This window comes from Cyanistes caeruleus, chromosome 7 (genome assembly GCF_971803275.1).
Source record: "Cyanistes caeruleus chromosome 7, bCyaCae1.hap1.1, whole genome shotgun sequence".
In the NCBI taxonomy this organism is placed as follows: domain Eukaryota; kingdom Metazoa; phylum Chordata; class Aves; order Passeriformes; family Paridae; genus Cyanistes; species Cyanistes caeruleus.
Window position 1 is genome coordinate 25,644,891 of NC_141707.1, and position 15,675 is coordinate 25,660,565.

The following is a 15,675-nucleotide window of genomic DNA, read 5'->3' on the forward strand; positions in this document are numbered from 1 at the left end:
CCGTCGGCTCCTTCAGCATCTCTGCTCCCCCGCTGCGTCGCCTCCGCACCCCCCTGCTCCCCCGCCTCGCCCCCCTCCTGCGGGGAGCTGGCACCCATGACCATGGCCCTTGATGCCCACCCCAATGCCCTGGCACCCTCTCCTCAGTGTTGCTGCTGGTGTCAGTGTCACCCCACTTGGATGGAGGTGGCATGGGGCTCTGCTCAGCAAAGGGGTGGGGAAGAGGAGGCAGTGGGTGTGAGATGGTTGGGGCAGTGGCATTGGGGTGGAGGGCAGCAGGGTATGGAGATGCTCAAGGGCAAGAGACATGGATCTGGGAGCTCAGTATAGGTTCTTCCCAGCCATAGATACCCTTGTCCCCATGTTCCAGACCCCTTGCTGTCCCCTGCAGACCAGCCTCCTCAGAGACCTAATGATGTATCCCTACTTCCCAGGCAGGAGGGGTACATGCTTCCCTCCGATCCCACATTCATTAATGGCACTTTGTGACCAATTAATACCTGCCAACTAGGTGGCATCTGACCTGACCTGTGGCTGGACCCCTCATGTGCAGCCCAGGTGGTGACATGCCAGGTCTTTGCACTGAGCACCCCTCTTGCTCCATGCACCTCCAGCCACAGCCCACGGTGCAGTTGTACAAGGGGCTGCACCCAGATTTATTGGGGGGATCCATGAGGAAGCAGTGGTCCCAAAGACACCTCATGACCCCCACACCAATAACATCTCCCTAGCCATCTGAAAGAGTCAGATTGCCAAGACACCTGCTTGTCCCCTTGTCACCCTGCTCCACTGTCACAAGGGACTTTGCAATGACACCCCTAGGTGCAGCCAACCCCTTGCTCTCCCACTGCAGTGTCCCAAAATCCCATTATCCCCAAATCCACACACTTTCTGCCAGAGCCTGAGCACTCAGGACAAGGAGTAGCAGCATGGCTGGCAGGGAGCAAGGTGGGCTCTAGACTGGGGTCCCTGCAGAAGGCTTCGGTGGGGGCTGGTGGGAGCAGCTACCCGCTGCTGGGAGCTGCTGGACTGACATTTATTTTTAGACGTGAATTGTATAAATTAGCATTTCTCAGCGGATTAAGCAGCAGGAATTGTGTAAAATTAAATGGCAACGAATTGCATTAAAGTCCCCCGTTTTCTGGCACAAACAGCGCCTCGAGCCGTGCCCAGGCGGCTCATGTGTAACAGCGCCGGAGATGCCGCTGCCGCTGCTCCGGACAGGAGCACGGCCAACCTGCGACATGCCTGCACTACCCGGGACATAGGCCTGAAATGCACGAGCACCGTGGCCAGACTGTGAGGCTGGAGGGTTCCAGATGGGCTGTGAGCCCCTGGGTAGCTGGCTCAAGTTTTGGGCTGGGACTGCAGGATGTGGATGCAGTGAGTGGAGTGCTGTGACCCAGATGGGCACAGATGGGCTAGGCTGACCAGCTCACAGGCATGGGATCAGTGAGAGATGCTCCAGTCTCTCTTGGGCACTGACACCACCAGCCCCAGCCCAGCCAGTCCCTGCCAGGCATGGCAGGACACCCATTGAAGTCACAGCCATGCCACCCTCCAAAGGGGATGGATGTTGTGCTGGGACCCGTATGGCACTGCCTGGCCTGAGAGCCACTCTGTGACCCAGCTAGAGCAGGTTCTGCAGTAGTTGGAGCCCACTGAGCAGCTGGGGGGACCCAGCCCTGCACAAGAGTACAGGGAAAATTGAGTGGTTGAATGCCAGGGACTGAGCAGGCACCAGGCAGAGCAGAGCAGGTGAAAAACAATCAGTCCATCTCTTTTACCCAGTAAAAATAGGCTGAAAATGTGACATTTATTAAGTACGATTCAGGTGGAAAGGTCAGAGAGTCCCCATGTCAGGAACAGCTTGCTGGGAGGAGGCAGAGGTGACAGCCTGCTACCCCCGCCCACCCCCTGAACCAGGATCTCTTGTGTGCATGTGGAATGCAGCTGAGGATGCCACCCATCTCAGCAGAGGGCTTCCTCCTCTGGGCTCTGCATGGGGTGCTGGGGAGCCCCCTCACACCACCCGCATCCCGGGAAGGCAGGAGGCCTAGCATGGAGAGCCGGGGCCGCTGCCAGCTCTGAGAGGCACTGCCAGCTCTCAGCAACCTCCCTGCTCCCCCCGCAGCTTCTAGCCCCGGCACAACTGGCTTCAGCAGCCACACATCACAAACAAAAGGCTTTTGACAACGAATGAGGTTTTGAGAAAGGCACTGGGCTCCTGGCCGGCCGCGAGCGGAGGCTCCCGCTGCAGCCACTGCCGGCAAACAGGCGGGATGCTGCTGCCAACTGAGGGGCCCCCTCCTCGCACTTCTTCCCACAGCCCCCAAACTCCTGCACACCCCATCTGCCTGCACCCCCATCTCCAAAGCATCGTTGGGAAGGCTCCCTTTTCCCTCAGCGCCTGCCACCTGGCATGGCCAGAACTGGCCTCGGCTTGTGGCTGTACCGGGATGCCAGGCAGGGAGGTTAGGGCGAGCGCAAAGCACCCTCAGCAGCTCAGCCCCAGCCCCGTGGGGACACTTCTCAACCTCCTGCTTAATGGCATGTAAAGAGTGCCATTGATTTCCTGCTCCGGCACCCTCAGCTCTGCAGCTGCGCTCGCCCAGCCAGGAGCGCCCCGTGCCCGGCGCTCTCACCAGGCATCCATCGGAGTGTGCCGCCCGGCACCGGGCACTGCCCCCGAGCACGGCAGAGACTGGGGGGCTGCGGAGCACGGCACAGCTCCCTGGGGTCAGAAAAGGCTCTGCCACAGCTCCAGCACGGCCCTCTAGCAGCCGGCACAGGGGGCACATTTGTCAGCGGGGCTGCAGGGAGCCTCGCTGCAGCTCAGGGTTGTCCCTGCCGCTGGGGAGATTTACAGCCCAGCCGGCCTTTATTACATGGAAGATGCTTACGCCGGGGATTTTTTTTTTCCCGATAGTTTCTTAATTTGCTGTCCCATAAAGAATGTGGATTTGTGACGTTGAATAGGGGAAGATCATTTACCATTCAAGGCTCTTACTTAAAGGATCCGCACGAGTTATTTATTGCGTGAGCACGGGCTGCAAGCAGCAGTGTGAGGGGACGCGCTCCAGCCCTGGCGCTGCTCCTGCTCCTGGACAGGCAGTGGTGGCAGCCCCACAGCTTGGCCACTCTCATGCTGAAAAACTTCCAGCCTCTGGACAAAGTCCACCTCATACCCAGAGGGAAAGGCTCCAGCACTCCTACAAGCATGGCTGCAGGGATAGCTCCTTCCCTTCTCCAGTATCGCTGCGGGACAACCTCTGCTACAGAGGCTGCTCGCTGTGGGCTGGGTGCCCTGGGACCCCAAGCCATTTGCCCTACTGGGACATGCTGCAGTCTGGGACCCTCCATCACTGCTAGGACATGCTGTGACTCTCACACTCACTCACAGCAGAGCGGGTACAAACGCTTTCTGAACATGAAGGTTCACATAGGGACCCAGAAATGGGACCAACAAAGCTTGGAGCTCCCCGCCACATGAGCAGCCTGGGTGCCTCTTCACTGGAGCCACAGATATGAGGAGTGCCCAAGCCCACACAGCACAGCTGGGACTCAACCTGCCTGCCAAGAAGCTTGTGCTGTGTTTCAGTCATTCCCAGGAGGCACAAGGGACCGATTTGGCTCAGGGAACGGGAGTAGAAGGCTCCAGCTACAAATGGTGTGATGCCTTGACAGGTCCCACTGCTGCCTGGCAAGGCTTTGGGACATGCTGTGTGGCAGAGAGGTGTATCACGTCTTCATCCATTCCTCCCCACACCCATCTCTGCAGCCTCTCCTGCCCCAGGTTCACCCCTTTGCTCCAGGCGAGTGAGAGGTGACAGGTACAGCCCCTGATGCCTCAAAGGCCAGAAGTGTTGAGCTGTGGACAGGGTGAGTGCAGGCTTTAGGAGCCTTGTAGTCCCCTTCTTTGGCCATGAGCCCATAGGTCAGCTGGCACTAGCCATTCTCATGCCTGAAACCTGCTCCAGTGCAGGTGCCAGCACACCAGAGCCCAGCTGCCTGGGCATCCCCAGGGCATTCTCATAAACAGATGAGGTAGGCAGGCCAGCTGGTCCTGCATGGCCACATGCTGAGAAACTGGGTCCCAGTGACTGTCCTGGTGGTCACCCTTCACTGCCATGCAGCACAGTGCATGCCACACACTCTGTTGATGCTGTGGGAAGCCTGTACTGCCCCATCCACCTGAGCTCTGCCCTGCCAGCATCACAGTGCAGCTCAGCACACACCAAATCTCACTGCCAGGCACTGCCACTGCCCAGCACAAGGCTGGGCTCGCCGCCTCCCCCACAAACCAAAGCTGTGCAGGATCCTCCAGGAGGATCCCAGGGCTGGAGTAAGCATGGCCAAGCCACGTGCAGGACTGTCCAGCACCAGAGCTTCCTGCTCCAAACCCTGCTGAACCACACTGCTTCCCGGCAAACTCAAGCAGCTGGCGTAGAGCAGGCACAGAGCCCAGCAAATCCCCAGGAGGAGTGGGGCTGCCCGCCCGCTGTCCCCCGCTCCTTGTCACTCCACTGCAGTGCCCCCATGCCACCACCCCCCCCCCCCGCACAGGGCAGCCCCCCCACCAAACGTCGCTTTCCCAGGGACAGCATCACTCTGCACATTGAGCAGGCGTTGTACCGATGGGCACGAAGTGAAACGGAACGTGCTGCATCAGCCATTTCCAGCCCCACGGAGCCTCCTCTCTTCCCCGGTATCCTGCACAGCCCATGGCATCACAGCCTGCTCCCCGGCACGGAGCGGGGTCCGGCTGGCAGCACAGCTCCTGAGAAGGCGGGAGCCAGCTGAGCACTAGCCCCTGGCAGGCTTAGGAGAGAGGCGGCTCATTTCCAGAGTCATTAAGGTCTGAAAAGGGTCCCATCAGGTATTCCGCCCGTTCAGCACATTTATTTTCCCAAACCACAGCGGGGATTTGTGATTCCAGGCTCAATATTGGTGAGAGCTGCACACTGGCGGCGGTCGGCCAGGGGCTCTCTGCCTGGGCAGACTGGGCACTGCTTAGAAGAGGCCCTGCTGCCAGTCCCGGGCAGTGAGTGGGCAGCCCCGGGCAGCCCCCCGCTCGCCCGGCTGTAGCCTCCGGAGCGGAGCAGCTCGGCATTTGCGCTCGGCATGTGCACACGTGAGTGTGCAATGCCGGCGGTCTCCACATTTCCACACATCCCGGTGCTAATCCCGCAAATGCGGGAAGGTTCCCCTTATGTGCAAAGGGGTCTTTGCCTGCCCCCCTGCTCCAGCCCCTCTCGCTGGGTAAAACACCCTGCGTCAGGGCACTGTGACCCGGGGAAAGAAGAGCAGGCTGGAGCAGGACTCCGTGCCATAGCTTTCCCCCTGACAGCTGCACACCCACCCTGGGGACCGCTGAACCCTGCTGCTCACCCACCGCGGCTCCTGCCCGTGAGCCCCTCAGGCACAGACCTGCCGGCAGCCCAGTCCTGTGGCGCAGAGCCCTGCTGAGAGCTCCCACGGAGGATCCTCTCCCTCTCTCCATGTGAAACTTGGAGGGAAACTCAAACAGAGAGAGATGCAAACTTCAGCAGCCAGAGCGAGCCAGGGAGCCCTGCTGGGTTGCCACGCGGACGGGTGGGTGCCCCCCGTGCCGGTAGGGGCCCCCAGGGAAGCTGAGCCAGGTGTGCACTCACCACAGTGAAATCACGGGACGAGCAGTTCTCGCCGCTGAAGTTGCAGCTCTTGAGCATGTCGTCGAGCTGGTGGCCGGTGCGGTTGACAATGTCAGCCATGTCGGGGTCAGGGTAGAGCAGGTCCGTGGCCTTGTGGCCATCTCGGTCCTTGGGGGGCAGCCCGGTCATGTTGGCCAAGTGGAAGATGTCAGCGTCGGTGAGTGCCGAGTGGCGGTAGCGGTTGATGTTGCAGATGGTGATGGCGGGGAAGACCATCTCGCGGATGGCCTCCTCGTCCAGGGCCATGACGTGGGGGTGCTCCAGGTAGAGCAGCGCTGACTTGGCCGCCTGGTAGAGGAAGAAGGCGAGCGAGGCCAGGAAGGCAAATGCCCAGAGGGTCTGGCGCACGCCCAGCCGTCCCGACCGGCAGATGTGTCCCAAGCCGTGCAGCGTGCTGGTGCTGGCGAAGGTGGCCAGATCCCGGGAGCGGGGCCGGGCAGGCTCCTCGATCAGGCTCTCCTTGTCCCCTTCTTCTTTCTCCTTCTGCTTCTCATCCTCTTCAGCAAATTTGATTTTACACACGATCTCAATCGGCATCTGCCCCGTGCAGCTGGTGTGCCCAGCCAGCGAGCTGCCCCCTGGCACAGGCACCGGCCGAGAGCCCGGCCAGGCGCTGGGAGGGGGTTCGGGTCCCCCCCAAGCCCCAGCACGGCACCGGGAGGGCCGAGCCGTCTCGGGAGGGAAGCGCAGCCCCTCTCAGCAGCTCCGAGCCGCCGCTTCCCTCTTGTCTCACTAGTCGATCGTCTCCTTGTGCCTTCGCTTATCAGCACAAATACAGCTGTCAAAAACCCCTCTCTCTCCTCTCCCTCGCTCTGTCTTTCTGCCTCTCTCCTTCGCTCCTCTCTGGTTAAGACCCCAGCAGATACAGGCAGCATTTAGGCATCATGTGCTAATAAAATCCAGGGAATACTTAATAATTCAAGACATGTCAACATTATTTCATCGTCAAATAAAGAGCAAGCGTCAGAGAAAAGAGGCAGTGTGAAGGGCCCGGCGCCTCCGGGGCAGGGAGCCACGCTGCGCCCGCTCCCCAGCTCCGGCCCCGAAGTGCTGCCGGAGCCACTTGTTTGAATGGCTCGGTAGCTGCCGGAGCCGAGCCGTGCCGAGCGGAACCGAGCCGTGCCGCGCCGTGCGATGCCGAGTCGTTCGTGCCGCGCCGCGCGATGCCGAGCCGTGCCGAGCCGTGCCGTGGCGGGCGGGGCACGAAGCCTGTCCCCCGCCGTCTCCGCTGCCGCCGCGCTCTCCGCCCGGCCCCGCCGTGCCCCGCCGGCCCGTGCGCCCCGGGGCAGAGCGCGGCGCGGCTCGGCGGGGGCGGGCAGCCTGCGGGCAGCTCGCCCGGCGGCCCCCTCCTGCTCGCCCGCCTGCGGACTCCTCCTGCCTCGGCGGCTCCCTGGCCGTTAACCGCCTCCCTGCCGCGACCCACGGCGGCCAGCGCCGAGTCACGGCCGTCCCGGTGCCGGCCCCGGCTGTCCCGGCGGGATCCGGCCGGCGAGACGCCGCCGGAGCGGAGCTGAACACGGGGCGCCAGGGGTGCGCTCTCCCGTGCCTCCCCCCGCCCCCGCCGTGCTCCTCGGTGCCCCGGGGCCAGGAGGGCGGCAGTATAGCCTCCCGCCCCCCTGTCCACTGCGCTCGCTGTGCACCCGGGATGGGCTCCTCCGCCTTCATTTCTGTCCCTCTTCCCTCCCTCCTTCGCTGCTCCTCATTGTTCCACGGCAGCGCACGAGAAGTGGGGGGCACCACAGGCAGTGACCAGCTCTGCTAGAAAGGCTGAGCCGGTGTATCCCTCACCCTGTCCCGCCTTGCCGAGCCCTTGCTCCTCCCGGGGTCTGCTCCCTCCGGGACAGCCCCAGGCAGCACCCAGCCCCCGTGGCAGCACTGCCCTGCAGGCAGCGTGACAAGCAGGGTGCCCTCCTGCCCCGTCCTGCCCGCGGCAGTGGGGCTCTGCTTGCTTGGCTCAGTCATGAGGTGATGGGTTCAACCTTGAGGCACCAACAACACGGCACCTAGGTCTGTCTGTTCCCGATGCACAGCACCTCTGCCAGCAAGTTTTGATCTCTTCCAGCTTCCTGCCGTGGTTTCACCAGCTGGTGATGGAGGGTTTGCACAGCTAAAAAGGCTGAACCAACCCACTCACAAGTCAAGCAACCCTCTGCGATGCTGCCTTGTGGCAGGGGGAAATACCAGCTCCCTGTCCCCAGAACAAGCCCAGCGCCGGTTCCCCCCCCACCCCAGCAGACATGGCTCTGCTGAGAAGGTGCGTGCCTGGCAGGGAATCCAGGGTCTCCGGAGGACAAGTGATGAGACAGCCGCCCATGAGCGCGACAAGAGGCCTTGCCTCTCCTCGGGGACTGCGCCGCAGGTCAGCATGACCTTCACTGTGCTGCCAATGCCAACGGCAAAGCTTTCCCCAGTCGTCCGGCAAGCGCACATGCATCTTCAATCTTCCCATCGATCTGTGCATGGCACACATGTTTCTGCCTCTGTGTGGGTCAATACAGCATGATAGGCTGCCTCCAGCAAGGAGCACGCACAGCCCCAGCCGCCGGTTTCTCCCTGCCCGAGGGATGCAGCATGCACATGCCAGCCCTGCACCTCCAGATCAGAAAGACATGGTAGGAGTAGGCTGGGCAGGTGACCCAAACGCTGCTGCCACCAGAGGTGCCCCAGCCACATAGCCACCAGATCCCAGTTGCATCCACAGGGACCCCTGGACCTCTGGGGGATGCTTGGCCCAGCAAGGACCATGGACAGAAAGGGCCTGATCCTGTGGCAAGGAGTTTCCATGGAAGCAGGCAATGGCCAGCCCTGGGTCTTGGGTCTGCAGAGCAGGATGTGTAGTCTCTACTTCTGTGGCTGTGAGGGACATGAAGTCACAGAGGGTCTGCCAGTTAGGTCATCCCATAAATGCAGACCCTGAGGTACAGGGCAAACTGAGCTGTGTGAGTGTGGGACCAGCTGGAGCCCAGTGTCCTGTGTGCTGGACAGCCACAGCATGGAAACAGGACTGTACCTTGGCTCCCCGCAGGACCCTGTCCCCCATACCAAGGGGATCACATATCCCTGCTTTCTTTGGGCATCTTCAGCTCCATTATCAAGTGCCACCTGGACTGAGGACATGTCTCAGCACCATCCCCACAGCATGGTCCCTTCCTGTGTGGCCAAAGATGTAAGTCCTCTCCCGTCTCCTTTCCTGGCTGTCCTCCCTTCCTCTCCGGTTGTACTCTGTTCCTGCCTGTCCACCCAGCAAGGGCAAATGGATGATGGGGACTCATCCCCTTGCAGGATTAGCCAAGGCTAGAATGCAGCCAGGATGGGTTGGGATCAAGGTGTGCCCAAGTGAGTGGCACCCATAGCAAGCCCCATCCCCTGCAGAGGGGAGGACTGTGGCTTCACAGCCAGGGAGCTCTGGAAGAGAGAACATGCTGGGAGAGACAGTGGGGAGGAGGTGCAGGGAGTGGGGAAGCAGCATGGCTTGGGAAGCTGGGCAGTAGGGCTTAGGGACTGCTTTCTACTCAGACCAGACAAGGCAAAGAACAAAGCATGAGCTAGGAAAGGCTGGTTCTGCCCCGCCTGCAGGTCCTCAAGGTTCCACACCAGAGCCTCTCACCTGCGGCTGAGTGCCTCCACATGGGGGGCATGAGGCCACACAGGGGGACTCTGTGGTGTGTAGTGCCCCTTCACCTGCGGTCTAGCTGCAGCTACAGCGTCTGTTTGCCCCCTGATGGCCCCTCATCCAGTCCCTGGATATGATGCTAACAATAAGGAGAAGCACAATGCCCTGGGCTCCTGTGCTGACTTCACTAGCCACCATGCAAGCAAGCCAACAGAATGGGAGAGCCAGCCAAGGGCTTGCCAGCAGACTGGGAAAATGGAGTTTCTCCTGCTTACCCCTGTGCCCCCCAGCCAGGGGAATGCTGATCGTCAGGGACTTGGCACAGGGCCCATGTACTACACTCAGATGATGGGGGGAGGCTGCGGGTGCCAGGGAAGACAGGACTGGAATTCAAAATGATGTTGACAAATCGGAGAAATGGCCTGAAAACAATCAGATACAATTCAAAAGGACAAGAGCTGGGCTGGGGCGGGAAGCAAATCTGCCCAGCAAGCAGAGGGCGAGCGGCTGGAGGGCAGGGCTGCCAAGCGGGCAGGAGGGCAGGACAGAGCCTGGCTCAGCAGTGGGCAGCAACATCAGCTTGTCTGAGTTTAACAGCAAACCCCAGGACAATCCCAGGTGGATAAACAAGGCACGCAGAGGGGTGGAACCCTCAGGCAGGACATGTTCTGCAGGTGCAGTTATCTGTGTGAGCAGGAGCTGTGTTTCCAGATGCCCAGCAGCCAGGCAGATGCTTGGAAAAGCAGCTGGGAGTTAGCAGAAAATAGGAGAAACCTCATTCATTTGGGATATGGGATCTATCAGTTTAATATGGGATGTCTGGCAGCCCTGCAACTGCACTGAACTCAGTGAAAAGGACAACGTTGCTCAGGGCTGCGTGAGAAGGAGAATCATTCGTGAGGCATCTGAAGTGTTTGCTGGCGGCAAGGCCTTACTGGGAGCCCTGTGTCTGGTCCGGGACACACATCAAGAAAAATCCAAACAACTTGTAATGAGTATAGAGGATGACAGTAACAGAGAGCAGTGATGGAGACCAGCTGGAGACACTGGAGGTTTGGGTGAGAGTGGAGGAGGTTAAGAGGCTGCATCCATGGACAAAATAACTGAGCACAGAAGGAGGGGTCTTTCTACATCAGGGCTCTGACACACCCACAGAACACAGCAGGAGATAGGTGAAGTCTACACATGGGAGAAGCTGGCCCCACAGTCTGGAGGGATGCTTGGTGAACCTGACCCTGCTGTGGTGCCCTCCAGCACCCTCATGGTGATTCATCCCCTCCAAGACACAGGCACTGGCTGTTTCTATTCTTAGCCCAGTCCAGATGAGGGTTTGGTTGTGATTTCCCTTTCTTGTCACCCTGCCAATGGATTGACTCCCATACCAAGATCCAAACTCCCACTGCACTCCAGCACTGGTGCTGTGCCACTGCAGCGAGCTCACCCTCCCAGCCAGCCTGCAGGGCTGCAGCTCCTCAGGAGGGATGCAGGGGATCAGCCCAGGGGACCAAGAGTGACATGGCAGGGGCAGCCCAGGAGGGTGGGGGACAAGGGTGAACAGACAGTTACAGACCTGGTAGTGGTCAGTAGGCAGCTGTCCATCACGGAGCTCCAACCTGATTCTCTGCTAGGCCAAACTGGCTGGGATATGGATCCAGCTTGCTGAGTGCTTCTACTGCCAGCCCAAGCCTGTGAGCTGGCTGCTACATCTTCCTTGCCAGCTCCTCACACTCCAGAGTTGGCCCTGGCCACGGCCCCATACCCAGAGGGAAGTGGATCTGGGGCAATCATTACTTTTGATCTAATTGAAGGGAACGTGACTGCGGAGCCCAGCTGGCCGCAGCACTCAGCTCTGCCTCATGCAAGTTGTATCCTCTGAGACCCTTGCAGACACGTTGGCTTAACAAGAACAGCCTCCTTCCATGGCCTCCCCGGCACGCTGCCGGCGCCTGCCCAGCAGGTCAGGCTCTGCAGCAAGGACGGCAAGAGCCTCGGCTGTGGGGAGATGTGGGATGACAAGATGTCCACTCCAATTACAGGAGAGCTGGGCTGGCGACACTGTGATGAGCATGCCAGGCATCACTGCCTGCTGTGGAGCTGGCTGGGGGGGGAGGCACAGGAGCAGTAATGCTGCCTGCACCCCACTTGCTGAAACCTCCTCACCATCCTCCTGCACCCACTGGGAGTGGTGGGACTGGCAATGGTGGGAGAGAGCTGTACACACCAGGGTAGGAGCAGAGTCATTGATTTGAGCACTGTTACCAGCTGCATCATGCTGGGATGGGGAAGATGGCAGCTCCAGTGCTACAGACCAGCCTCACTGGTGGTCCTGGTCCCCAGTTTAGCCCAGTGTGACAGATGAAAAGTCCGCCAGGGCCAGCAGATGCATGGGAGATGCAGCACCCCATTAACGCACTGACCCTATTTACGTAAACTACCCACATTAAACACGATACCTTATTAAATGCTTTACCCCAATTAAGTGCAATACCTTAATTAATGCAACACCCCAATTAAAGACAACACTCCCATTCAATTTATTCCTTCATTAAGCGCAAAACCTCAATTACAAAGTCTCTTTTGTAAGCTGTGTGCATGAGCTCGCACAAGGTGCCCTGGACACCTTTTGCTGCTGCCAAGAAAACAACACTGAGTTTAAGGTCCTGCCTCCAGAAATTTAAGGAGTGGGTTTCAGTAGGATGTGGGTGTAGAAGCATCTGTTTGATGGCTGAGAGGACAATGCCTGCATCAGAGCTGGGTTAGATCCCATGGACACTCAATGGGATGATTGGTCCAAACCATGCCTAATCATGGGAGAAAAGGGTTTGTGCTGAGCCCAGGCAGATTCCATGGTATTTAACCCTGGTGAACAGTGAGCTCTAACTTGTCACCCTCCTCAATTCCTCTTCCCAGAAATGTTCACCCAGCCAACTCTTGCCCCTGTGCCCAGGAAGAGGCAGCAGGCAGTGGATGCTGTGTAGCTCCCACCCATGTGCAGCAGCCCCTGCTTCTGGTCTCCATCTGAGACACATGCCATGGACCTGCACTGCCCTGGCTCTGCCAGGCTGAAAGCCAGCACCCTCTGTCCATGTTCTTCTCTGACCTTCTCACGACAAACCATCCCCAAATCGAGTGAGACACTTGATCGCACTGCACAAACATTCTCACAGAGAGAAAACAAACCTAAAAGCCTCCCAGATCCATTCAGAGGAGCAAAACAGAGCCTCCTCCCCAGGAGGATGCCCAGACATGTCAGCACAGAGGGTGTTCAGCATCCCCAGGATGCTCAACCCAGCACCCATCTCCTGACTCCGGATCTGGCAATGCTCGCTGGCCCGTGACCAGCAGCAGGTCATGCTTGGCTGACGCTGCCCTCCAATCCTGCGTGGGAGGACTGGAGGAAATGGCCTCACCACCCTCAGAGCATCCCCCACGGCTGGAAAGGCTGTCGCAGACGTGACCAGGGAGCGGCCACACGGCAGCAGGAGCCCTGGCTCTGTGCAAGGGCAATGGGATGTGCACAGTCCCCCCTGTCCTCAGCACCGTTAGGAAGAGGAAGACACCCTGGGAGCCATCGCTGCAGCGTGCAGAGACAGTCATTTGGTTTTATAGCCTTTTATTGCTGCAGCTGGTTGGTCCTCCCTTCTCCCTGCCATCTTGAGGAGGGCAGCCGGGCAGGCTGGCACATGGCCACACTGTGCTGAGCAGCTTGGCAGTGGTGCACCCTCCTGGAGTGCCACTGGCCTTGCACTGCTAGCAAAAACACCAGCGTGGCAGGGAAACAAGCTCAGCACCTTGCTGGGATAGTCCCCAGCACTATTTCCCTCACAGCCCCTCTGTCCACAGCCTGAGACCCCCCGCTTCCACCACTCGTCACCTGCCTGGTGGTTTATAAAATTTTAAAGGTAATGGTGTATTAAACTCCAATAATTATATTGCAGCTGCAGCGGGGCATCCTGGGATGAATACATTATGGGAGCTGCAGCAGTTGGGCAGGGAGGGCAGCACTGGGAGATGCTCCAGCCAGTGCAGCCAGAGATGGACAAGCTTCACCCAGTCCTGCTGTGAGAGAATCAACACCGTGCTTAACTCCCTCCCAAGCAACAAGTGAGCAAAGGTGACTGGAGGGCAGGCAGCTCACCATAGCCACAGTCCTCCCTGACCACAGGGCAGGCCAGGAGACCCTCAGGGAAAAGGATCTGGAAGAAGCTTGAGCTCCTAAGGTTTCTCTACCATAATTTTCTGATTTTTGGGCAGGGGATGCTTGGATGGATGAACTGGAGTGGGCTGGAGGACCACCCTGCCCAGCTGTGGGCAGTCTCAACAGCACTAGGTTCCATGCTTGGGTGAGCCTCAGCCACAATGTGCAGCCCCCAAGCACCAGCTGGGTTTCCCTGCCCTGCCCCACACACCCCCATCAGGCTGGCATGCTGGCATGAACAGCTGCAGGCATGGGAAGTGCTGCTGCTAAACACAGCTGGCACAGCTGGAATGTCATCTCACAGCCAAGGGGACATGCCAAGAGCTGTGCCATACTGGAGAGTCAGTGTGCAGAAGGATGTAGCCTTGTTGTGGTGTACAGGGAGGATGAGGGCCCCAGCCCAGCCCAAACAGCCCTGACCCTGCACCAGAGAGAAGGTCTCTTGTGCACTGGCATGAGAGTGGAAGGGTGATGAATGCTGCAGGGCTGAATGCCAACCCAGCAGTGTCAGGAAGTCCATCTCCAGGCTCTTCAGAGCCCTCTGGAGAAGTGCAGCCTGCAAGTAGCCCTAGCGCAGGGCACAGGAAATGCTGGCACAGGAGCACCCACACTGGGCAGCAGGGCTAGTGCCCACGCACCCCACTCCTCCCTCCCATCCCTGAGGGATGAGAGAATCTGGATGGGAGTGTGCCCAGCCAGCACAGCACGCAGATCTGCCCTGAGAGACATCATTCAGCTGCTCCCTCACACTCAATTGTGCCCACAGACCCCCATCCCGCCCTGACCCCTGCAGTCATTGGCACCTGGTGCTGGGTCAAGCACCCTGTGGCTCCTCCTGGCCCTGGACTGTTCCTCCTGTCCCATCTGCAGTACCTCACCAAGGCAGCTCCTGCTTCCCATTTGGCTTTCCTAAAAACAACAGAGTCGTAAACTGCCAGCAGAGCTGCCTCAGCACAGCAATAGGGCTGAGGTTTTAAATGCACCCAAGTCAGGAGGCTGGGAGTTATGGTTCCCCAGACAGCCATAGCTCAGCTGCATGGTGCCCGTGACGGTCCTGCGCGTGCACAGCCATGCACCACGGGCAAGGGGCAGAGTTAGTGTTACCATGGGAACCATCGCTCCCCATTTTCCAGCATTTGTGTGATTAAAACCTCAGTCTTAATGCCATAGCTCCACTGATGGCACACACGGTGGGGCACCCTGCCTGTCCTCCCCAGGCTGCTGGGCAAAGGGGCTGGGAGCCTGGGACTGCCCCTGCCCCCTGATGGCTGGTGGAGATGTGGTGGACAGACTGGGACTGCAAGGTGAGTGGGAAGTTGGAGACAGCCACTGGGAAGGGGACCCAGGACTGAGTACAGCATAGGCACAGCACACATCTTGCTACTGAGCACAATGCATGGGCCCCTACATCAGCCACGAGCCCTGACAGCAAGGCAAGTGCCCACCTGGCTGTAGAGCACGCGGCAAACACGGCACACGCGCTGTGCCAGGGACTGAGGAATTGGTGCCTTCTGCACCCTGTGTGCTCCAAACCCCAGGCACACTGCTGGCACTGAGTGCACATCACAAACTCCAGACATCGCACTGGTCTTCATCTGCAGCATACTGCAAGTAGGGAAAACATCTGACTGCTGAGCATCCTGGAACCACTGACCCCAGGGTGAACTGGGCCATTGAAAACATGTCACCATCAAGCACGAAGCTCCAGCTCCCTGCAAACTGGCAGCTGATGCTGAGCATGGAGGGCACCTCTGGTGCCACATGTGCCACAGACCCAGAAAACTGTGCTGTGAACATGGGGTGCGTGACGGACTGTGAGTTCTGAGCGCACTGGAGTGAGCCTCAACAGGGACAGCACAGGCTGGTGGCACTGCTAATGCTAGCTGTGCACACAGACTGTGCAGCTGCTCCAAAGCAGGCCGGTATCCAGCACCAAGCACCGGCCTGACAGCAGGAACAGCACTAGCACCGTGCAGCAAGCTGTGTAAATGGCAAAAGCATCAGGAACTTTGTGCTGACCACATCACGGGCTGCACTTACAGAGCACTCTGTGAGTGAGCAGTACATTCGGCACTGGGGCGGGATGCAGGCGCTCACGCCTGCAGGAGCGAGCAGGAGCATGCTGCGGGCACCAAGGCTGAGCCCACCGCGGGCACTGCACATGCCCTGGT

The 15,675-nt window shown here is 59.4% G+C and overlaps 1 protein-coding gene across 2 annotated transcripts in view; it reads right to left on the reverse strand.

The window, feature by feature from the left end:
* Positions 1-15,675, reverse strand: part of ASIC4 (acid sensing ion channel subunit family member 4) — a 62,985-nt gene that overhangs the window by 21,961 nt on the left and 25,349 nt on the right. Inside the window, exon 1 of one of the 2 annotated variants that reach the window (XM_086896681.1) lies at positions 5,655-6,957. The exons of the other annotated variant lie outside the window; for it this stretch is intronic. Within the exon in view, the coding sequence (XP_086752807.1) occupies positions 5,655-6,230 (576 nt within the window). The 5' untranslated portion in view covers positions 6,231-6,957. Of the gene's footprint in view, positions 1-5,654; positions 6,958-15,675 lie in introns of those variants that run through there. 2 annotated transcript variants of the gene reach the window in all.